This window comes from Oryctolagus cuniculus, chromosome X, assembly GCF_051225735.1.
Source record: "Oryctolagus cuniculus isolate XC-2025 breed Fujian yellow rabbit chromosome X, ASM5122573v1, whole genome shotgun sequence".
Classification (NCBI taxonomy): Eukaryota; Metazoa; Chordata; class Mammalia; order Lagomorpha; family Leporidae; genus Oryctolagus; species Oryctolagus cuniculus.
Genome location: NC_142888.1, coordinates 45,771,205 through 45,796,455, shown reverse-complemented (window position 1 = coordinate 45,796,455; position 25,251 = coordinate 45,771,205). Strand labels below are relative to the sequence as shown.

At 38.1% G+C, this 25,251-nt stretch overlaps 1 protein-coding gene across 4 annotated transcripts in view; it reads right to left on the bottom strand.

Moving 5' to 3' along the window:
- HEPH (hephaestin) overlaps positions 1-25,251 on the bottom strand; it is an 88,591-nt gene that overhangs the window by 7,713 nt on the left and 55,627 nt on the right. For 3 of the 4 annotated variants that reach the window (XM_051827141.3, XM_051827142.3, XM_008272725.5), the window contains exons 16-20: positions 7,837-7,943; positions 6,716-6,941; positions 4,095-4,234; positions 2,760-2,922; positions 1,609-1,653 (exon numbers count right to left, since the gene is read on the bottom strand). In XM_051827141.3, the coding sequence (XP_051683101.1) occupies positions 1,609-1,653; positions 2,760-2,922; positions 4,095-4,234; positions 6,716-6,941; positions 7,837-7,943 (681 nt within the window). Of the gene's footprint in view, positions 1-1,608; positions 1,654-2,759; positions 2,923-4,094; positions 4,235-6,715; positions 6,942-7,836; positions 7,944-24,994; positions 25,250-25,251 lie in introns of those variants that run through there. The other variant, XM_089324691.1, reaches the window with a different exon arrangement.

Below are 25,251 nucleotides of genomic sequence, written 5' to 3'. Positions count from 1 at the left end.
CCCAACAAATACTTATTTTCTAACAGTCAAAAGAGAAAAAGGAAATACTGTAAAAAATGAACTTCCTTATTTTTTAAAAATATTTATTTATTCATCTGAATGGCAGAGTTATGGAGAAAGGAGGAGACAGAGAGAGATTTTTCCATCTGCTACTTCACTCTCCAAATGCTCTCAACAACCAGGGATGGGTCAGACCAAATCTAGCTTTGCACATGTGCCACAAGTACCCAGGCACTTGGGTCATCATCTATTGAATCTTAGGTATGTTAGCAAGAAGCTGGATGGGAGGCAAAGTAGCAGGGCCTAATCCAGTACTCCAATATAGGCTGTGGACATCCCAAGCAGTGGTTTAACCACTGAACCACAGTGCCCATTCCAATTAATTGCTTTCTAAAAACACAGTAGGAGAGTCCAGGCCTTGTTTCAGGAAATAGCATGTTTATGTCTTTTTTCTCTAACAACAGAATAGAAGTCACATACTTTTGTTGTATAATCATTCACTTTAGGTATACACAAAGCAAAATATTCTTAATAGATTTCACTGGGATACAAACTGGTCTGCATTATTGTCATGTATTACAAAACATGTTTTAAAGATTTTAACACAAAAATAGTAACACCAATTAAGTACCCACAAAATGTTGTCAAGAAGATATCCAACTGAGACTCCTCTAATGAATAAAAAATACTTTGTTAGTAAAAAAAAAAAAAACCAAAATATGTGTTATGCATATACAAATACACACACAAAATATGTATGTGTACTCAAACATATGTGTGCATGATTATATAAATACACATATAGATACATAGGTAAACATACACACACACACACACACACATATATATATATATAATTGAGCTGATAAAATTGAAGGAAATGTGGTCTGAAGCCTCACTCACACAACTTCAGCTTACCTCTCTCCACCTGCTCCAGGACATACCCTAGTTCCCTAATTCACAGTTCATCAGATATATAGACAGATAATTAGGATTTCTCCGAACACAGATGAAATTTTCAAGAGTAAACTGTTCATCTCTAACATCCCTTTTAGCTCTTATAACATTCTGAATCTTTCCTAGTCAGAGACATATGAGGTGGAGAATAAAAGCACTGTTTGAACCTAGAATCTTGAAGGTAAGAAACGACTGGTTCTAAAGGTTCAACTGCTTGGTATTCCATAGATGAAGAGAAAAAGAGTCAAGAATAAAAATAGCATTTGAAGACCGTCTGGTGTTTGTTCTAGTCTCAAACTATCCCTGTGGGGAATCCATGCCTGTGCTACAACTTTCATGCTCAAACCAGCAGGTCGTAAAATTTTCTTCCCCCTCACACATTAGGTGGGTGGCTAAGACGGCAGCTTCCAACTGGAGATGAGACTGTTTTCTCCAACTTATGAGGTTAGTGAAGGGAGCCAGAGAGAATAGGCCTGCTGAGGAAAGCAGAATGTTGGTACTCTAGTTTCTGAAGTCATATAGAAATTTTAGAGTACCCATCTTTAAGTCATGTGTGTCCCATCTTCTGGAGGCACACACACACACACACACACACACTCTTCACATATACCTACCCCTCCAGTCTGTGCATCATTTTACCATTTTACCTACCTTTTTCAGTCTCTTCCATGATGGTACTGACAGTGCTTAAGTGTTCTAGGGAAAGAAGGCAGAGATTAATTCTCTTATTCTTCCTACCAATCCACAGCCTCTCTGTGGGAAGTCAGCATTGGTTGGTGGGAGTTCTAAACAACAAATTTTACAGAAATTTGATTTATTTCAAAGATTGAAAATTTGCACTAGGACAAACCTTTTTAGTAAACTCATAATGTATAATCATTTATCTCTCTCCAGGGATAAAGAGCAGGGTTTTATTCTCTACCGTGGTTTGCTAAATCTGAATAGCCAAATATATTTTCCTAAGTCTACACTCTTGCCCATACTTTATATCACTGCTAAAAAAATCACATTTTTTTCGCCTATGTGTTCTTCAGGGCCCAAAGCAGCAGCTCTATAGGACTTCTTGGAAGGCAATAATGCTAGGTGCTGGACTCAGGTTAAGAGGGTAAAGAAGTAAAATACTTAACCCTTTAATGATCAAAAGAAACAAAAGTCAACACAATATACCCGTCTACATTCTTAGTGAAAAACAAAGAATTACTAGTTTAAAATATCCCCATGATATTCGCTTCCCACATAAAAAAATTAAGGAAAAAGTTTTTCCCACCCTTGGTAGCAACACTGTCTTGCATAAGCTGCAATTGAAGGTCAATATTTCTAGCCTTAGAGTTTATTCCTAGAACAAAAAGAACTGCCTTTCCAAAGTCTCACAAAACAAAACAATTAAGGTACAACAGTTAGAATTACTTTTCTTCTCTTTAAAAAGAACTTATAACACTATGCCTTGAAATAGCCCTTTCTTCTAATTACTTTTTAAATAATAAAATTTTATATAAATTTAATTTATTTCAAAGTATACAAACCTATACAAGGCATTGATACATGGAGCCCAATCAGACTGGGCCAACTGATTTTACCTCTGCATGTATTCAGATAATTAGGAGAGGTGCAGGTTTTAAGGAAGCAAAGGAGGATGAGCAATATTGGTAAGGGGAGTGCCTAGAGGGGTGTCATACTCAGTCTTAAGATCTAGTTCTTCTGGTATAAAGACGAGAGGTACAAGAGGTTTCTTTGTGTTATCTAGTTCTTATAGGCCAGATAAGGTGTCAGAAGATGACCTATCTTGGGGAATTAGGTCTTACCTTTTTGTGACAAGACAGTGAAGAGTGTTTCCATGCCAGCATGGACATGGTCAGTCACATGGCAGTGTAGCAGCCATGTCCCAGGGTTGCTGGCTATCATCTCCACAACTTCAAAGGTGCCTGGGAACAGATCCACCACATCTGCCCGGTAGCTCTTTCCATTCTACAATAAAGATTGTGGGTAGGAGAAATAAACCTCATCTTAGAACTTGTAGAAACTAGAGATATATGATGTCTTCATTAGGGGAGTGGGACTCCAAGATCCCTAAACCAGAGAGAAGTTTTAAATTTTCACTTCATTCATCTTTCTATCAACCCAACCACACAAACTAAGTCAACAGAAGGGACTCTCTCCTCCTACTTTTCATAAAGTGTCCCAAAGTAAGGTTAATTTCCAATTCCTTTAGAGGGCTCAAAACTAGAATCTCCATTCTTTTCAGCAGACTAAGTCTGGGGAATTTGGATTAAGCTTTGACCCATAGGAAGGAGCCACATACTTTGTTTAAAAAATTATTGAACTTAATTCCTTTGCCTTTGTCAACACTTTGATAAGTAATTCTAGATCTCTGGGACTGTATCCATATCTCATAGCTTGGTACTCTTTTCTTAAGCTTAAATATCCTTCAAAATCCATACATCTTTAAAAAATATTTTATTTATTCATTTGAAAGGTAGAGTTATAGACAAAGAAAAGGAGAGACAGAGAGAAAGGTCTTCCATCTGCTAGTTCACTCCCCAATTGGTCCCAACGGCTGGATGTGAGCCAATCTGAAGCCAGGAGACAGGAGTTTCTTCCAGGTCTCCCATATGGGTTCAGGGGCCCAAACACTTGGGCCATCTTCCACTGCTTTCCCAGGCCATAGCAGAGAGCTGGATTGGGAAAGCAGCAGCCAGGACACGAACCAGCACCCATATGGGATGCCAACACTGCAGGTGAAGGCTTAGCTTAATATGCCACAGTGCCAGCCCCTCCATGTAGCTCTTAAATTGAAGCTCTTCTTATATGAATTAAAGAATTTCAGCAATTCTCAGACACCAGTCTGAAATTCCTTGCTCTTAAGATCACTGCTCATTGAATCTCAATTCTTTGAGTAAAACCTGATGATATTGATTCCTTTTATCTCCTTAACTCATAAGTGAGTGATTGTTTTCCATATCAGAAGTGACTGATCCAGGAATTTCCAACCAGACTAGAATTCTCAGTCCAGTGCTCCATATAATAGACCTCTTTCTTTTCACTATTATCTTGTTCCTTGCTATTTCCCCTCTTCCTCAGTGGAGGTGAAGGCACTCTTCCAATCTTCCCTGAGGGATACAGCACTCTTCTGAGCTCACCTGATAAAGGAAACTCTCAGCATGGAAGTGCACAGTGTGTATGTCAATATCTTGGCCCATGGCTAGCATGTACCATGCCACTTGCTCTCCCTGGTACATGGTGAGACCTCTGAGGTTGGCATAGAGCTTCCCATTGATGGCTGTAAAACAAGAAAAAAAGTCTCTTACACCTCTCCTTTTGACTCCTCATTGTGTTGCCTTAATTCTAGTCCCTATTATCTTAGATGATAGCAATAGGATCCCAAATTGGTCTCATCTCTATTTCATCTGTTCTCCTTCAATCTATTTTTTTCACACTGATGTTATTAGATTGATTGCTCTAAATAACTTACTTGACCATGTCACTCTGCTCCCTAAAAATATTTTAATACCTCCCTCCTGCTGCAAAGAGCAAGTCCATGACTCCTTAACTCAGCCCACAAAGTCTTTCAAAATATATCCCAAATCACTTCACCAGGTTCATCTCCTGCTACAAAACATGTTTATTCCAAAGAGGGTAATTACTTCACCATCCTTCATATGGCCTATGAATGTTCTTTAGGTCCTTCTGTTTCCAGGCTTCACTTCCATAAACACTGCCTCCTTTTGCACATCTTTCCAGATCCTAGTCAAACCTTTACCTTCCCAAATAAAACTTCTCTGATCTTCTAGCTCCTGTTCATATTCCTCAGTCCTTGAGCCCCATTCCACCTCTGAATTACTCAAGTCCTGTCTTGTAATCCATTGGAACTCAGTAGAAACTCACTCCTACATTTACCTTATTTTAATATGTGAAAGCTCACATCCACAACTGGAGAATACATTGCTACCAAGCAGAAAATGAATGTATTCGCTACAGGACTATAGCATCCTTGTAAATTTTTTATAACATCCAACCAACACCTGAGCCTATGAATAAATGTTTAGAAAAGACCTGCCATATTTGTGAAATTAGTAATGGTAATAATGCATGGGCCTCATTATCTGTTCTTCCCAGGGTACATATCACATATTCTCAAGACATCGAACCACTCATTGACATATAAATTCACACTAACAGGACTTTGTCCACAGCAGTTTCCCTCCACTTCTCATGTTCTCACAGAGGGAAGGTGATTTCCACTTCATTATCCAAGAGGGTAAACACGGAAGGAAAATTTATAGTCTCTGCATCCACTTTTAGTAATTTGTGAACTCAAAAGAAAAAGCTAAATATGATGAACTAGCCCCTTCTGGATCTTCTTTCTCTCTGATCAGTCTGATCATAGAAATGGGTACAAACTGATACACTATTTCATTGTGGGAAAGATTCTGTACATGCCAACAGAGAGAGCTACTATTTTCCACCTATATCAATGAAAAGGGAGGAAAATATGTCTATTGCAAGGGGACTATCAACAAGCCCAATTACTTGCAGAAATAAAATTAATTTTCCAATTAGCTCTCTCAGGAATAAAGCTCATATTTGATCTTAAGTATCTTTCTTTTCCAGTTGGTTCAGGAATCTGGAAGAGAAGACAGTAATATTATCTATATGACCCATAATACCCCAACATTCTTTATCAGAATATCTCCAGAGCCAGCACTCAGAAAGTGCTCAACAAATACTTGTAAGATGGATAGGCAGATGTGCTGATAATTGAAGAGTTTCAATGAATGAACATATATACAAACAATGGAAAGTGGGCATCAGCCAAAACCCTGCATTAGCAATATCTGACTGTGCCCTCATTCCCTTTTTGTCCTGAGTCATTTATTTCTCTGATTTGACAGAAGCTAAAAAGTTCACCTTGTGAAGTTTGTGAATCATCTGTTCTAATGTGAATCACTCATCTCTCCATCAAGGGGAAATAGCTAAAATCTATGGACAATAAGGTACTACTTTTGAGTTCCATTAGAGTTATTATCAAAGCTGTGCCTCATTCTCAGATCAAAGAAATCTTGAACTGGAAGGGATGATGAGAGATCACTTCATACATTCCACTGCACTTAAGCTCTCCCTCTTATTTGAGACATTCTCTTGTTTTTGAAAAGCTACACAGATCTCTAGAGCAAAGGAAGGCTTTGATGCACACTTTCCCTCCAAAATCCATTCAAGTACAAAAAAAGTCCTCCCCCGTATCAAACATAAACACAGTGTGCTACTCTCTGAGGCTGTATTCTCCAATTATTCCACCTATAAATTGAAACTCTGTTTTAAAAACATACTAAATGGCAAGCTTTCCTTCATCTTATCCATTGAGAAAGCAGATCCCAAATTCAGAATGTTAGAGAAATAAGATGATATTGAGAGACTAAACTCAGAATTTTGAGAGAGTGGCCCTAAGAAGTCAGTTTATGAAATATGTTGAAGGTCATAAATGACTACCATCTATTCTAATATGTTCAAATTTTTCTGGTGTCTCCATGGCAATTTTAGAGTGAGATTCCTGCTTTCTGTGCACCTGATCTACTCTGTAAAAACTTATCTACTTTGTATGCATTAATGTACAGTAATCTGTACATTTCTTTCAATTCATCCCCATTCCACCTTCCCATCCTTTCTGGAATTATGCTCCCTTGGATGGTAATGGGCCTATCAGATACCTTCATTCCACAAATGGGGAATTCCTCGGAATAAGGGTAAGTTCTTTCATGCATACCATGCATTTTATTGCTCTCCAAGAAAGTCTCATCCTGTAGGTTAACACGATCTGGCTCCTGGGGCCCATGGATTGCCACATTCTCCTCCAGATACCAAGACTGGTTCTCATCAAAGATCAAAAATAACAAGGCAAATTCCCGGTCCATGTCACTTCGTCTTCCATGGGGTTCCAGGATGCCTTTTCTGCAGATGGCCAGAGGCCCCACAAGGCCACTGTACATGTCCTGAAGAAGGGAGAAAAAGGAGATAGAGAGAGAGAATAGGTGGAGTTATTTTAGGGTAATCGTGCTCTCCAAGAACCAAGGCTCATATATGAACTCACTGTGATGTCAGCACATCATCAGCATATCTTCCATTTGTAAGAACCCCACTATGTTACTTGAATTCCTTTTCACAATACTTTTGGGGCATGGGTAAGAAGAGTTATCTAAGCTATGCTTTAGCTAGGCTGAATCTCCAAACCATCAAGTACTTTCACAAACCAGTGCCTTTTTTTTTGCCTCTCCACTCGAACATATCTTTTATCCCATGGCAGACCGTTACTCAGTTTTCAAGGCACAAAGTACCTTCTATTGTGATTCCCACTCCAACTTCCCTCTTGCTCAGTTAGACCATGCTCTGTGAAGATGGGAAATGTATTTCACATTTGTATCATCCAAAGCACAAAATAAAATGCTCCAAGTGTGGTAGGTACTCAATAAATGATTGCTGGTAGCTAGTGGCTAGACAGATAAACACTTTTTCCAGATGAGAAAACAAAAGCATAAATACTTGCCTGAAGTTACTCTAAAGGCACACTAGAACCAGATTTGAACCTAGAACCCCAATCTCCTGACCACTAACTCTAAGTTTTTTAAATGACAATATATCCCTTATAGGACTGAAAAAGAAGATACAAGTAAGAAAATCCTCAAGATAAATATCTGGTGCTACCCACTCCTTTCACCTCTCCCTCTATCTACTATGATAAATCCAGTATTAGAGAAAATTTTAAATCCTAATTTTAAAAGCTAATATCTCAGGGATGGGCTTCTTACTACAGCCGTTAATCAACTTCTTTTTGCCAAGTAGTCAGCACTCTTCTGAGACCCACCTCCAACCAGCCAATCTTGTCTTTACCTTTATGGGATCCACTGCAGAATAATAGATCCAGGAAACACAGGCAGAGTCATTGGGACCAGGGCCAGACCTCTCAGGAATGCTCCATTGGTAAGTGAGCACTTCACCTAGAAAGGGTAACAAGGGATCTGCAGCAGGCCTGGGTAAGAAATTTCTCTCAACTCCCTGGTCCCCCCAAGAGGTTGTGGTGGGTGACTCCTAGCACCTTTAAGATCTTTCTCCATCACTCCCATACCAGTCTGCATTTTATTTTTAACTTTGTTCTTCTAGTTCTTGGAACACCTTTAATCCTTCCTCTTCTACTGTCCCTATCCTTACAGGCCCAAGTCCAGTATTCAGGTAAAGCAGCCTCCTCATTTGTCTCTATACTAGCAATAGCCTCCTTTTCGTCTCTGTTTTGGTCAACTTTTTCTGCTGCAACTTCCTAAATGTAGCTGTTTCCACAAGGTTCTGTATCCAGCTCTCTTCTGCTCTCTTTCCATAATCCCTCAGTGGAAGCAATTAGTCACCTTTATGATACAAATTATGAGTTCCTTGTTATTAAGCTCCAACACCAAACTTTCAGTTTGATGTTAGGCATCTTTTGAAGATTGTCGCGATAACATCTTAAATACAAAAACCATTCTAAACACAACTTCCTCCTTTGCAAAACAACCCTACGTCTCAGTCTCAGTGTTTAGAAATAACATAATCATTTTCCTAGTTACACAGACTCATAACTTTAGTCTTCTGTCTCCTCACCTTCATGCATCCAATAGCCAATTAAAAGGCAAATCTTACTATTTTACCCCTAAAGTATATTTTAATCTCTCCTTCTTCCTATTTCAATTACTGCTCCTTTATTTTAAAGCACTGCTGTCTCAACTTGACTATTAAAAACCTCCAAACATGTTTTTCTGCATCCAGACTTGCTCTCCCCGATCCGTTTTCCAAATAATGCCATGTTAATCCCCTTTTAAACTGCTCATTTGTTTGTTTCTTTAACTCAAATGACAGAGAAAGAGAGATCATGCATCTGCTAATTTATTCCACAAATGCTTGCAGCAGTGAGCACTGAACCAGTCTAAAACCAAGAGCCTAAAATTCAAACGCAGATTCAAACACAGGCACTCTGATATGGAATGCATGTGTCCCAAGCAATGTCTTAACCATTGCCCCAAATGACTGCCTTTAATTTTTGTTAATGACAGTTTTATTGAGATATAATTGACGTACCACATAATTCATTCATCTAAAGTACACAATTCAATGTTTTTCAGTATATTGACAAAATGTTGTAACCATAGTCACAATCCACTTTAAACATCTAATTTCTACCAAAACATGCATACACACACATACACACACTGTACTTCTGTTACCCTCTGATATACCCACCCTACACCAAGGCAATCATCAATTTACTTTCTGCTTCTATGTATTTGCCCTTTCTGAATATTTCACATATTGCCTTCCTCGACTGGGTTCTTTAATTAAGCAGAATATTTTCATTGTCCATCCATGATTAAGCATATGTCAGCACTTAATTGCTTTTATTACCAGGCAATATTACATTGTATGGACATACCGGAATTGATTCATCCACTCATAAGCTGATGGATATTTGGGTAATTTCCACTTTGGGGCTACTATAAATAATGCAGCTATCAGCATTTATATATATAAGTTTTTGTAAACATATGTTTTAATTTGTCTTGGGTATATGTTTAGGAGTGAAATTACTGGATTATGTGGTAAATTGGTGTTTAACAATTTGAAGAATTTCCAAAGTACTTTTCAAAGCAGCTGGGGCATTTTGCATTGCCATCAGCAACATAAAAGTATTTTAATTTCTCAACATACTTGTGAAAACAGATTATTGTCTTTTTTTTTTTTCAGATTTTAGTTTAGCTGTCCTAGTAGGTTAGAAGTGTTATCTCACTGCAGTGTTGACTTAGATTTTTATTGACTCAATAGCATTTGTTGAAAGTACTATTCTTTTTCCATTAACTGGTCTTGGCAAATTTGTTGAAATTCAATTGAACATAAATGTGAAAATTTCTGAACTCTCAAATTTTATTCCCTATATGTCTATTCTCATGCCAGTACCAAAGATTATTGTGCTTTGTAATAAGTTTAGAAGTTGATAAGTGTAAGTTCTATTTGCATTTTAAAAAATGGTTGGGGCCGGCGCCATGGCTCACTTGGTTAATCCTCTGCCTGCGGCGTCAGCATCCCATATGGTTGCCGGTTCTAGTCCCGGTTGCTCCTCTTCCAGTCCAGCTCTCTGCTGTAGCCCGGGAAGGCAGTGGAGGATGGCCCAAGTGTTTGTGCCCCTGCACCCGCATGGGAGACCAGGAGGAAGCACCTGGCTTCTGGCTTCGGATCAGCGCAGTGCGCCGGCCATAGCAGCCATTTGTGGGGTGAACCAATGGAAGGAAGACCTTTCTCTCTGTCTCTCTCTCTCTATCTAACTCTATCTGTCAAATAAATAAAAAAATAAATAAAATTATTTCAGTTATGCCATATTAATTTTCCAAAACCTCTCCTTGTTCATTTAATTTCTTTGTTCAAAAATTTCAATAGCTCCTTGATTATCAAAGAATAAACTCCAAACACTTCACCAAAACACCTAAGCTCCTCCCTTAACAACTCAGTCCTGGCCTTTTTTTTTTTTTTTTTTTTCAGCCAGGTCTCTTACTCTTTCTGCTTCTGCAAAATACACACTAGTCACACTGAATTATTTGCTCACCTCCGGGCCTACTCCATACTTTCACGGTTCTATGCTTTTGATTATGTTGTTCTCTTTATCTTTACTTCCCTCCAACTTCTCCATTGAACTCCAGACTCCTTTATGCGTCTGCCTACTTGACACCTCTACTTGTCTAATTTTCATTCCAAATTCAACATATCCAAACAGATCTTTGATGTCTCCCCCAAACTTACTCCTCCCATAGCCTTTTCAATCTCAGTAAGTGATGTTCCAGCTAAAAACTCGGGAGTTATTTTTGATTCTTCTCATTCATTCATATTATACAACCATAAACAACTTCTGAGGTATCTACCTTAAAATATATCCAATATCTAACTATTTCTATCCATCTTTACTGTTACCACTCTAGTGTATGCCATTATCTTCTGTCATATGGACAACTACAATAGCCACTTATCATGTGCCTCCGATAACACCCCTCCTCATAGCAACAAATGTGATCTTTACAAACTATAAAGTAAACTATCTCATATCCCTATAACACCTTCTCAGTGCAATTAAAATTAGGCAAAAATTCCCTACCGTGGCTTGCAAGACTGTATATGATCTCAATGATCCTTGTTTATCTGACAAAGCTCATTTCCTACTATTGTCCATCTCTCTCAGTATGGTGAAGCCACATCATTTTTTTGTTCCTCAAACACACTGGGATCATTTCTATCTCAAATTATTTGCACTTATGGTTCAAGTCATTCTATAATTGTTTTAAGATGGCTGACTCCTATGCAACATTCACATATCATCCTATATAAATTCCTCAGAGGGTGCTTCACTGACTATAGTCAGTCCATCACTTGTGTGCTCAGGATACTCATTATGTTCTTTATCTTCTCAAAACTTAACAATTCAAAAACAAACATCCAAGTTAAAAATAGGCAAAAAGTTGGAACACACACTTCACTGAAGATTATATAAGAATGACAAATAAGCATATTAAAAATATTCATCAACATCAGACATTGGGAAATGCAAATCAAAATCACAATTAGATACCATAACATACTTACAAGAATTGCTAAAATAGGGACTGACACTATGGGATAGTGGGTTAAGCCACCACCTACAGTGCTGGCATCCCATACAGGTGCTGGTTCAAGTCCCAGCTGCTCCACTTCTGATCCAACTCCCTGCTAATGTGCTTAGGAAAGCACAGAAGATGGCCCAAGTACTTGGACCTGTGCGCCCATGTGAGAGACATGGAAAAAGCTCCTGGTCCTGGCTTTGGCCTGGCCCAGCTCCAGCCATTAAGGGATTTTTGGAGTGAGCCAATAGACAGCAGATCTCTCTCTGACCTCTCTTTCTCTCTAACTGTGCCTTTCAGATAGATAAACAAATATTTTAAAAATGACTAAAATAAAAAAATTGGTAACAAATACTGGTGATAATACATAGCCAGGTCACTCAAACATTTCTAGAGGGAATGTAAAATGGTATAGACATTATATAAAACAGTTTGACAGTTTCTTATAAGAGTCAAACATATCCTTACTGTATGATCCAGAAATCCTACTTCTAGATATCTACAACAGAGATATGAGAACTGTACCTATAGTATTTTTATTTGTAAGTGTGACTATGTGGGCACAACATAAATTTCTTTCAACAGTGAAGCATTAAAAAATGTGCCTTATTCATACCATGACGTAGTACTCAGAAAAAAGATATGACAATCATTGATATGGACAATAATCCAGGTGAATCTCCAGAGAATTATGCTTAGTAAAAATAGCAATCTAAAAGATTAGATATTATATTTTTCATTTATGGCTGTACTTAAAAGAGTTCATGGAAAATGAAATTAAAGGAAAGTTTTATTATGGTATAAAAATTTTAAAATCCATGCATATAAGGAATCTTCAAAAATTTCATGGAAATGAATACTATAAAAACTGTATATGGAGTCAGCACTATGGCATAGCAGGTAAAGCCGCTGCCTGCAGTGGCGGCATCCCATATGGGCACCGGTTCGAGTCCCAGCTGCTACACTTCAGATCAAGCTCTCTGCTATGGCCTAGGAAAGCAGTAGAAGATGGCCCAAGTCCTTGGGCCTGTGCAACCATGTGGGAGACCCGGAAGAAGATCCTGGCTCCTGGCTTCGAATCAGCACAGCTCTGGCCATTGAGGCCTTTTGGGAAGTGAACCAGCAGATGGAAGACCTCTCTCTGCCTCTGCCTCTCTGAAACTCTGCCTTTCAAGAAAAAAAAATAAAATAAATCTTTAAAATAAACTATATGTGGACTTCAAATTTTTGCACTGAAATAAAGTTATATTTTTATTTTATTTTTCCATGAACATTTTGAACTACTCTTGTATATACACCAGATAGATATAACAGGAAAAGACAAAACTATAAACATTGAGAACAGATACTCCACAATATGGTTTCTATTTTCTTTTTTTTAAATTTTATTTAGTGTACACAAACTTCATATATTTCATATATACAGATTTAGGAACATACTGATACTTCCCACCCTTCTCTCCCTCCCACCCATGCTCCCACCCTTCTTCCTTCTTCCACTCCTATTCTCACTCTTGATTTTTCCAAAGATCTATTTTCAGTTTATTTTATACTCATAAAATTAACCCTACACTAAGTGAGGAATTCAACAAATAGCATAAAAAAACACTGTTCCTCAACAGTAGAGACAAGAGCTGTAAACAATCATCAAATCTCAAAATGCCAATTTCACTCCTATACATTACATTTTATGTACTCTCTTAGCTACTATTTTCATCAATCCAACAGAATTGATTTTGTCATAATCTCTGCTGTGAGCTGAATTGTGTTTCCTTCAAAAAAATGTATATATTGAAGTCTTAATCTGTATCTCATAATTTGACCTCATTTGAACATTCAATCTTTACAGGGATAATCCAGTTTAAATGAGATCATTAAGGGGACTCTAATCCAATATAACTGGTGTCCTTATGAAAATGGAAAATTTTGGGCAGAGACATATATAGAAAAATGTAATGCAAAGAGATGCAGTGAGGAGCAATTCATTTACAAGCAAAAGAGAGAGAGACCTGAAATAGCAGCTTCCCTCACAGCCCACAAAAGGAAGAAGCAATACTAGAACCTTGATTTTGAACTTCCATCCTCCAGAATAATGGGACAATAATATCTATTGTTTAAGTCATCCAATTTGTATTGCTTCGTTGTGGCAGTTCTAGAAAACTAACAATCTTCAACAATTTCCATACTATCAAACTTGACAGGTAATTTACTGTCTTATGTGTCTATCTTAACATTGTGACTCAAAAACTTGAGCCAAATCAATAGGTTAACACAACCACTCAAAATATGCAAATATTTTCTACCCTTGTGATGTTCCTAGCAATTACTCTTATTGTCATATAGGCCTATTTATCTGCCTCACTTCTTCCGTTAGATCAAGTTGGTTCATGCACTTTTAAAACCAGGTTTGTCAGCTGAATGAATGTAATTAGCAATATCTGACCCCTCTTAAATTCACTGAAGACCTCAAATTTAATCTCATTTCTTCTTTTGCTCTGAGACGCTCCTTAAATGTGCCTCAAGCTAAGAAGTTAACCATACAAAGTTTATGAGTCATCTGCTGTAATCTCAAGAATTCATCTCCTCATCAAGGAAAAGTATCCGAAACCTGTGAGCAAAGGAGGCACTATGGGTCAGGCTTCATTAGAGTAACTGCTACAGCTATGCTTTGCTTGCACATCAAAGAACTTTTGTTAGTTCTTTGAAGTGTGAGAGGTTAATTAAAGCACTTAGTTTTAACACATATTCCCTCTGGCACCTCCAACACAGGACTGCCTTCCATCTACAATAACATATTTTTAACATTTCGGAACAATTCCCAAAGCCAACCTGGCCAACTGACCACCTAGATTCAGACTTCTTGAATTCTCAAAAGTAGGAGGTGGGGATCAGGATGGGATTCAGACCTCATTCTTGTCTTCTGTGGTGACTGAAAGCTTAGAATACTCTTTCTCTTTTTTTAAAAAAGAAAGGTTGATTTATTTAGCTTGAAAGTCAGAGTTACAGAGAGAGAGGAGAGACAGGGATGGAATCTTCCATCCACTGGTTCACTCCCGAGATGGCCACAACACCCAAGACTGGGCCAAGCCAAAGCCGGAAGCTGCTTCCAGGTCTCCCGCATGGGTGGCAGAGGTTTAGACACTTGGATCATCTCTTGTTAGTTTTCCCAGGTGCATTAGCAAGGAACTGGATTGGAAGTGGAGCAGCTAGTACACGAACCAGTGCCCATATTGGATGCCAGCATCGCAGGTGGTGGCTTTATGTGCTACACCACAACCTCGACCCATAAATACTTTTTTCTTTAAACTCAATTTGACATATACCATTCCCTCCTGATTCATTCGCCGATTTTTTAAAGATTTATTTATTTATTTTTAAAGTAAGAGCAATATGGAGACAGAGGAGGAGGAAGAAAGGGAGGGAGAGAGAGAGAGAGAGAGAGACAGAGACAGAGACAAAGACAGAAATCCCATGCACTGGTTCATTCCTCAGATGGCTGCAAAGGCCACGGCTGGACAAGACCAAAGCCAGGAGACTGGAACTCCATCCAGGTCTCCCATGTGAGTGCAGGGGTCCAAGTACTTGGGCTATCTCCCTCTGCATTCCCAAGCGTATTAGCAGAGAGTTGGATAGGAAATGGAGCATGCAGGACTAGAACTGGCACTCTGATGTAGGATGCCAGTATCATATGTGGTGGCTTAAGGCACTGCACCACAATGCCAGCCCCACACTCGCCAGTCTTGACATTCCCCTTTGGTCCCTTTTATTACTTTATCTCTCTCTAGCCATCTTTTTCCTTTTATTATTAAATAAAAGTAACCAATAACCCTTGTTTCTGATTACTAACATGTCCATAAAACTGAGTAAATGCAGAGAAAAGGTCTAGAAAGAAACATGCCAAACTAATAAAATAGGTTACCTCTGCAAGGAGAGCTGGGGTGAAAGTAGGATCAAGGGGACTTCTGTTCATCTGTATCACTTGAATAATTTATGATGAGAATGCATTCATGTATTACTACTTTGATTAAAAATAATTTTTGAAAATATATACAAATAAATCATGTTCAGTGCTGAATATTTCAGAAACTATGAAAACTACAAAAACATTTTAAAAGTTGCTGTTTAGGGGCCAGGGCTGTGGACAGTAGGTTAATCTTCCGTCTGCAGTGCCGGCATCCCATATGGGCTCCGGTCCTAATCCCGGCTGCTCCTCTTCTGATCCAGCTCTCTGCTATGACCTGGGAAAGCAGTGGAAGATGGCCCAAGTACTTGGGCCCCTGCATCCCAGAGGAAGCTCCTGGCTCTTGGCTCCTGGCTTCGGATAGGCCCAGCTCCAGCTGGTGCTGTCATCTGGGGAGTGAACCAGCAGATAGAAGACCTTTCTCTCTATCTCTCCCTCTCACTGTATGTAGCTCTACCTCTCAAATAAATAATTTTTTAAATCTTTAAAAAAAAGTTGTTGTTAAATCATCATGTAAAAATCAGTACTCTCATAGACTTAAGTACATCTTCCATCACTGAATCATTTCTTAAATGGCTGAAACAGCCAGATCCAGGCCAGGCTGAAACGAGGAGACAGGAATTCCATCTGGATCGCCTATGTGAGTGGCAGGGGCCCAAGTGCAGGTGCATTAGCGGGAAGCTGTATCAGAAGTGGAGCAGCTAGGATTCGAACTGGCACTCTGATATGGGATGCTGGTATAGCAAGTGGCAGCTTAATCCACTACCCCACAATGCTGGCCCTTGTATCCACCCTTTTATTCTTTTTAAAAATTTAAATTTTGGAGGCCAGCACCATAGCACAGTAGGTTAATCCTCCACCTGTGGCACTGGCATCTCATAGGGGTGCCAGTTCTATGATTGGAAGTGGAGCAGCCAGTACACGAACCAATGCCCATATGGGATGCCAGCATCGCAGGTGGCATCCTCCTCTTCCCATCCAGCTCTCTGCTGTGGCTTGGGAAAACAGTAGAATATGGCCCAAGTCCTTGGACCCCTACACCCATATGGGAGACTAGGAAGAAGTGCCTGGCTCCTGGCTTTGGATCTACATATCTCCAGCCACTGCGACCATTTAAGGAGTGAACCAATGGAAAGAAGACCTTTCTCTCTGCCTCTCCCTCTCATTGTCTGTAACTCTACCTCTCAAATAAATAAACAATGATAAAAAATTAAAATTTCATTTGAAATTCAGAAAAAAAAGAAAAGCCAAATAGACAGAGCTTCCATTTAGTGGTTGGCTTCCCAAATGCCCACAATGGCCAGGGCTGTGCCAAGATGAAGCTGGGATCTGGGAATTCAATCCAGGTTTCCTCCATTGGTAGAAGTGACCCAATGGCCAGCGCCATGGCTCGATAGGCTAATCCTCTGCCTGCGGCGCCGGCACACCGGGTTCTAGTCCCGGTTGGGGCGCCAGATTCTGTCCCGGTTGCCCCTCTTCCAGTCCAGCTCTCTGCTGTGGCCAGGGAGTGCAGTGGAGGATGGCCCAAGTCCTTGGGCCCTGCACCCGCATGGGATACCAGAAGGAAGCACCTGGCTCCTGGCTTTGGATCAGCGCGGTGCGCCGGCCTCAGCGGCCACTGTGGGGGTGAACCAATGGAAAAGGAAGACCTTTCTCTCTGTCTGTCTCTCTCTCACTGTCCACTCTGCCTGTCAAAAAAAAAAAAGTGACCCAACTACCTGAACCATCACCTGCTGCCTCCCAGGGTTGGCGTTATCAGGAAGCTGGAATCAGGAACAGAACTGGAACGAGGCACTCCAATATGGAATGCAGGAATGCCAAACTGGCGACTTAACTCTAAGCCAAAAACTCACGCCCCTCTTTGCTTCTATTAGGGATAATGATATACTACATAGCTTTGTACACAAGTCTTTGAATATATCTATGATCATTTTCTCAGGATAAATTTGTAGGTATAATTAATGAAGCAAAGGGGATAAAAATTTTTTAGTAGTCTTGATACAGTTTTCCAAATTTCCTCTCTGAAAGATTATACCAATATAAATCCCAAATAGTAGTGCCAATTACACTGTATCCCTAGTAACACTGAGTATTATAATTTTTAAAAATCTTTGCTAATTTGAAAATCAAGAAATAAAAAACAAAATACAAAAAACCAAGAACATTGGTTGTACTTGGAATTCATTATCTGAAACCTCAAATGGCTCCTTTACACTGTTCAGCAGTCTTATTCTGTTTCCTCAAAATGCTTGCTTTTCTCCCTCTGAATCAACAATTTCATATAATTTTCTTTTGCTTCAAACCTCCTAACCTAGCACGCCCACTTCTACAGCACTGATGACCTTAACCTGGATATGAATCAGAAAACTGAAATTATCAGAAGAGAACTTTCATATTCTACAGTAAAATCTGCAACCCTCTGTCACTATGCTAGATCTAGATCGTGTTTATATGTTAATGACAATGATCCAGCAGTGAAGGAGAGATTGATGACAATGAGGGACAATAACAAAAGGATTAAGATAATTTCAAAATGGAAAGGGGATAGGATCAACAGCATGATTAGATACTTAATGAAAGGAGAGACACCTTATGGTTTGTAACTAGAGAAAGCAATGAGATGATCGGTACAGATCAGAGAGCTCTGAAGTGTTAGCCAATATGAAAGCCTCAACGTGATGGGCATTTGGCACATTTGTTAAGGCAATGCTTGGGAGCATCTTGGAGTACTTGGGTTTGTGTCCTGGCTCTGCTCCTGATTCCAGCTTCCTGCTAATGTGCACCCTGGGAAGCAGTGGATGATGGCTCAAGTACTTGGGTCCCTGCCACCTGCCTAGGAGGAGTCCTGTTGCACTATCAGCTCGGGGTTTCTGCTTGATCCAGGCCCAGCTGTTACAGGCATTTGGGAAATAATCCGGTGAATGCAAGATCTTTCTCTTGCTCTCGCTCTCACTCTCATGTACTCTCTTTCAAATAACAATAAATAAATAAATAACTTTAGAAAAGAATCCCCATGTGGCTAATAAAACTGAGGAAAAGGATTTTTCATTTAGCTTAATTTTAATTTAAACAGCTGCATGTGACTAGCGGCTATGGCATTGGAAATGTCAACCCTAGAATATCTGGTCTAAAACCCTCTCTGAATGCCTCATTCCTTTTCAGAAACAAAGTCCCATCTTTCACTACCCTTCACAGACAATCCTTCAAACAAGTTGTGATACTCCCTATTTTTACTTTCACACCTCCTTTTCACTCCTTGTCCAATATCTAACCTTTTTTCCATTTGCACAATACCACTGAGGTAAATATTTGTAAGAGCTGTTTAAATATGCTAATCAGCTGAAGGAAAACATGGTAATTGATAATTATCCTAGTGGGTTTCTGAACCTCTTGGAACTCTGACTTGGTGTTCGTCAATCATTTTTAAAATTTTTCAGTCATTAATTTTTCAAATCTTTCTTCTACTACATCTCCTTTCTTCTGCAATTGCAATTTCCTGTATGTCAAAGATTTTTATTATCCCACAGATCTTAGATGCTTTATTCCATTTTTCCCTCTCTTTTTTCTTATTGCTTCAGTTTGGATAATCTTTGCTGGCTTATCTTCAGATTTACTAATAACTTCCTCAGCTGTGTCAAGTTTACTGATGAGACAATTAGAGACCATATCTATTACCATGTTTTTAATTTCTAGTATTTCAATTTGGTTCTTTGTTATAGTTTTCATCTCTCTACTGAAATTACCCATCCCATTTTGCATGTTGTTAATCTTTTCTTAGAGCCTTCAACATATTAATCATAGCTATTTTGAATTCCAGTGAGTTAAAGCAAGATTGTATCTGAATAAGAGGCATGGTGATCATCACTCAAGAGACACAGATTTATGCAGTTATTCTTGCACCAAGTCACCTTCACAATAGCTACTGAAGCCAGGTTAGAGACAACAATGTCTGGTTTTCATATAAGAATAAGATGCACCGAAGAAACAAAGAAGGAAAGAGCTGCCCACGTCACCCCTTCCCCAGCTCCAAATAGCACAGCATGGAGAAAGACACCTCACCTTCCACTTAGGAGTGAGAGAGGGAATTAATTCCAGATCTTATATTTGAAATCAAATACCAATGTTGCCATGATAAAAACGCATGCCTAACAGGCCCCCACAGTCCCTGCCCTCAAGCTTGTACTTGAAAATTGAGCCTTTTCACCCTCCTTAGCCAGCAAGCTAAGAGACAGCCTCTACCACCCTTCCTCCAACCTTTATCACACAGTGGAGCAAGATTCCAGCCACTTCTCTTGGTAACTCTGACTTTCAAATAAGTAAATAAAATCTTTTTTAAAAAACTAGAAATAGACTTGTGGTATATTACACCAATCCCACTACTTGGTACATACCAAAAAGACATGAATGCATTATGTCAGAAAGGTATCTGTACCACCATGTTTATAGCAGCCCTATTTACAATGGCCAAAATACAGAATCAACCAATATGTTCATAATCAGATGAACAGATAAAGAAAATGTGATATTTATACAGAATGGAATACTATTCAGCTATAAAAAAGAATGAAATTATACCATCTCCATCAAAATGGATAAAAGTGGAAGACATCATATTGATTGAAATAAGCCTGACACATAAAGACAAATACCACATGTTCTCTCTTATATATGGGAGCTAAAGTTAAAAAAAAATCAAAAAAAAAAAATACCTGTTTGTATCATCATCACTGCAAATATAGTTTTATCAAACTTTGTTTTATATCTTTGTCAAACCAATAGTTAAAAAGTTATGGTAATATACTTTTATTTTTATTTTATTTTTTATGGTAAACAACTTGCATGTAATTCATATATACAGATTTTTTTTGTTTTCTTAACTTTTATTTAATGAATATAAATTTCCAAAGTACAGCTTATGGATTACAATGGCTTCCCCCCATAACGTCCCTCCTACCCACAACCCTCCCCTCTCCCACTCCCTCTCCCCTTCCATTCACATCAAGATTCATTTTCGATTCTCTTTATCTACAGAAGATCAGTTTAGCATACATTAAGTAAAGATTTCAACAGTTTGCTCCCACACAGAAACATAAAGTGAAAAATAATAGATGATTTTTTAAATGATGATGAAATCAGATCAGACCTATTGTCATGTTTATATATACAGATTTAGGAACACAGTGATATTTCCTACCCTACTCTTCCTCTGGCCCACATGCCAACACTTACTCCTCCTTCCTCTCTTATTCACTCTGTTAATTATTATAGTGATCTACTTCCAGTTTATTTTATATTCATAAGATTAACCTTACTCTAAGCAAGGAGTTCAACAAATAGTAAGCAGAAAAAAAAATAAACACTGTTCCTCCACAGTAGAGACAAGGGCTGTAAACAATTATCAAATCTCAAAGTGTGATTTTCACTCATTTACATTACATTTTTGGTACTCTATTAGTTAATATGTATGGGAAAATATATGGTATCTGTCTTTTTAGGATGGGCTTATTTCACTAAGCATAATGGTTTCCAGTGGCATCCATTCTGTTGCAAACAACAGGATTTCACCTTTTTTACCACTTAATAGTATACCATACTCTCTCTATATATATACATATATACATATAGTATATATATACACACACATACTATATATACAGTATATATAGTATATGTATATATAGTATATACACATACTATATAGTATATACATATGTATATAGTATGTATAGTGTATATATAGTATATATACTATATACATATGTATATACATATATAGTGTATGTATACTATATATACTATATACATATGTATATACATATATATAGTATATACTATATAGTATGTGTGTATGTGCATGTGTGCGTGTGTGTTTACATGTGTATATGTATATATCATGATTTCTATCAAATATATATATACTATATATAGTGTATATATACTACATATATAGTATGTGTGTGTGTGCATGTGTGCCTGTGTGTGTATATATGTGTATATGTATATATCACAATTTCTTTATCAAATCATCACTAGATGGACATCTTGGTCGATTCTATATCTTAGCTATTGTGAATTGAACTACAATAAACATGGGGGTACAGATCACCCTTTCATATGCTGATTTTACTTCCTTTAAGCAAATTCCCAGGAGTGGGATGGGTGGGTCATATCTCTCTACATTTTTTTCATCTTTCTAAGGTATCTCAATATTGTCTTCCACAATGGTTATACTAGTTTATCATCACACCAACAGTGGATTGTAGTACTTATTCACCCACATCCTCACCAGCATTTATTATTTGTTCACATCTGCATGAAATCCATTCTAACAGGGGTGAGGTGAAGCCTCATTGTGTTTTTTATTTACATTTCCCTGATAGCTAGTGATCCTAAACATATTTTCATGTGTCTGTTGGCCATTTGGATTTCATCTTTGTAAAAATGTCTGTTTAAGTCCTTGGCCCATCTCTTAAGTGGGTTGTTTGTTTTCTTGTTGTGGAGTTTCATGAGCTCTTTAGAGATTCTGGGTATTAATGCTCTATCAGTTGCATGTACCAATGCCATCTCACTAGTCAAAGTGATCAGTTTCTGTTCACAATTGATCATAATGATAGGACTAAGAGCCAAAGGGAGCACATAAACAAGACTAGTGTCTGCAAATACTAGCTGATAGAATAAAAAAGGGAGAGAACGATCCAACATGGGAAGTGAGATACACAGCAGACCCATAGAATGGCAGATGTCCTAAACAGCACTCTGGCCTCATAATCAGCCCTTAAGGCATGCGGATCCAGCTGAAAAGCCCATGAGAGTATTTCAGGCATGGAAAGCCAAGACATTCTGGCAAAAAAAACAAAAAAAAAAAAAAAAACAAAAAAAAAAAAAACAAAAAACAAAAACAACCACCTAAATGAAAGATCTCTGTGAGTGAGATCCCAGTGGAAAGAACGGGCCATCAAAGAAGGAGGTACCTTTCTCTGAAGGGAGGAGAGAACTTCCACTTTGACCATGGCCTTGTCTAAATATGATCAGAGTTGGTGAACTCAGGGGGCTTCCATAGCCTTGGAAACTCATGACAAGAGCCTAGGGTGATTACTGATGCCATAAACAAGAGTGTCAATTTGTTAAGTCAACAACAGGAGTCACTGTGCACTTACTCCTCATGTAGGATCTCTGTCCTTAGTGTGCTGTACATTGAGATTTAATGCTATAACTAGTACTCAAACAGTATTTTACACTTTGTGTTTCTGTGTGGGAGCAAACTGTTGAAATCTTTACTTAATGTATGCTAAACTGATCTTCTGTAGATAAAGAGAATTGAAAATGAATCTTGATGTGAATGGAAGGGGAGAGGAAGTGGAAAGGGGAGGGTTGCGGGTGGGAGGGACGTTATGTGGGGGAAGCCATTGTAATCCATAAGCTGTACTTTGGAAATTTATATTCATTAATAAAAGTTAAAAAAAATTTTTTAAAAAAAGATTTTATTTATTTACTTGAGAGGTAGAGTTACAGAGAGTGAGAGGGAGAGACAGAGAAGGTCTTCCACCCACTGGTTCATTCCCCAAATGCTGCAATGGCCAGAGCTGAGCCCATCTGAAGCCAGGAGCCAGGAGCTACCTCACTTATGAACCGGCTCTCTGCTATGCTCTGGGAAAACCGTGGAAGATGGCCCAAGTCCTTGGCTCCTGCACCCACATGGAGAGCTGGAAGAAGATCCTGACTCCCGGCTTCGGATTGGCCCAGTCTGGTCATTGCAGACGTTTGGTGAGTGAACCAGCTGATGGAAGACATCTCTCTCTCTCTCTCTCTCTCTCTCTGCCTTCTGCCTCAACCTCTCTGTAACTCTGACATTCAAGCAAAATAAATAAATCTCAAAAAAATTGTATCTGTGAACTACATGGAACCTTTTCTCTTTGTACTAATGTCATATTAACGTATGAATTGATGAGAATTGTTCTGTAGTGATTATCATGCATTTGCTGTGACCCTGAGAATCTAATATATTAATAAAATTCCTTTAAAAAGAATTCCAGAGCAACTCAAGAAACAAGAATAAGGAAGACAACATGATACCTCCAATGGAACACAACAACACATCAATACTAGAATGTGAAAATGAAGAGATTGAAGCAATGATGGAAGTACAATTCAAAAATTGATAATCAGATTACTTTGAAGTAGTCAGAAGCAAATCCACGAATTAAAGAAATCTATATATAACCTGAATGAACATTTTTTCCCATGAAATTGAAATTTTAAAGAGAAATCAAAATGAATTATTGGAAACAAAGAATTCAATAGAACAAATAAAAATGCAATGGAAAGCCTTAAGAACAGACTTGGTGAGGCATTAGAATATCTGAGTGAGAAGACATATATATGGAAATTTTACAGTTAAACCAAAAAAAAGAAGAAATTAGGAAACTAAAAAAATAGCGTTGGAGATTTATGAGATACTATCAGATGACCCAACATACAGGTCTTAAGTGTTCCTGAAGGCATGGAAAGACAGAATGTATTAGAAGGCCTTTTAAGTGAAATAATTACTGAAAACCTCCCTAATTTGGAGAAAGAGAGGGACATCCAAGTACAGGAAGCACATAGAATTCTTAATAGACATGACCATAAAAGATCCTCACCATGACACATTGTAGTCAAACTTTTCACAGTAAAACATAAAGAAAAGATTCAAAAATGTACAGGAGAGAAATGCCAGATTACTCTCAGAGGATCTCCAATTAGACTCACAGTGGACTTCTCATCAGAAACCCTACAGGCTAAGAAAGAATGGCAAGAGATATTCCAAGCCTTAAGAGAAAAAAAAAATCTGTCTATCCAGAATACTGTACCCTGAATAGCTTTCACCTGTGAATGAGAGTGAACTAAAGATCTTCCATAACAAACATAAATTTAAAGAATTTGTCACCACTCATCCATCCTTAGAAAAGATGCGTAAGGATGTGCTACACACAGAAACATGGTCATCACTATGAAAGAAGGTGGAGGCAGAAAATCTCCCAGTAAAAGTACAAAGGAAATCCAAAGTAAATGATAGGAATACTTATGGATAAATGGCAAGAAACTTGAATTTAATCTGACTTTCTTCTGTAGTTCCTTATATATCAGAATATCCTGTCACTGGGAATATAGCCACATATTAAGACAATCTGTTTTCAAACGTTTTTTAAAAGAAGAGCTTGATTATACTGGACCATCTTTTTTTTCTTCTCTTATTACATATCATTTATGTGATTATAGTGTTAAGTCTTAGTTCTTATGTCTTTGGGCAGAAGAGTGTATCAGTTACTTTAAATGAATTTTCCCTGTCTTTGAAGCTCAGTCTCTAAGTGTGTTATTGTGAAAAAAAGAAAATAACTGGGTTTGCATTAATTGAATACCTGAAAACTGAAATTGATAAGATAGATTATGTAATGAATAATGCTTTTATTTCTGGATAAAATTAGAAACAAATAAATGTTTACACTACTTAATGGATGAAAATAATGATAGATCTTATAATCACTGTGAAAACTTTTGTGCTTGAAGCATCCAAAAATCAAGTGTTTACTCCATCTTTCTCTTGAAATCCTGCTCTTCTTTTCTGAGCTTCATGGATGTTGTGGAACAGCAGGGTTAAAGTGTCATCATATCTCTGTTCATTACGAATCCCACAGGTTTTCT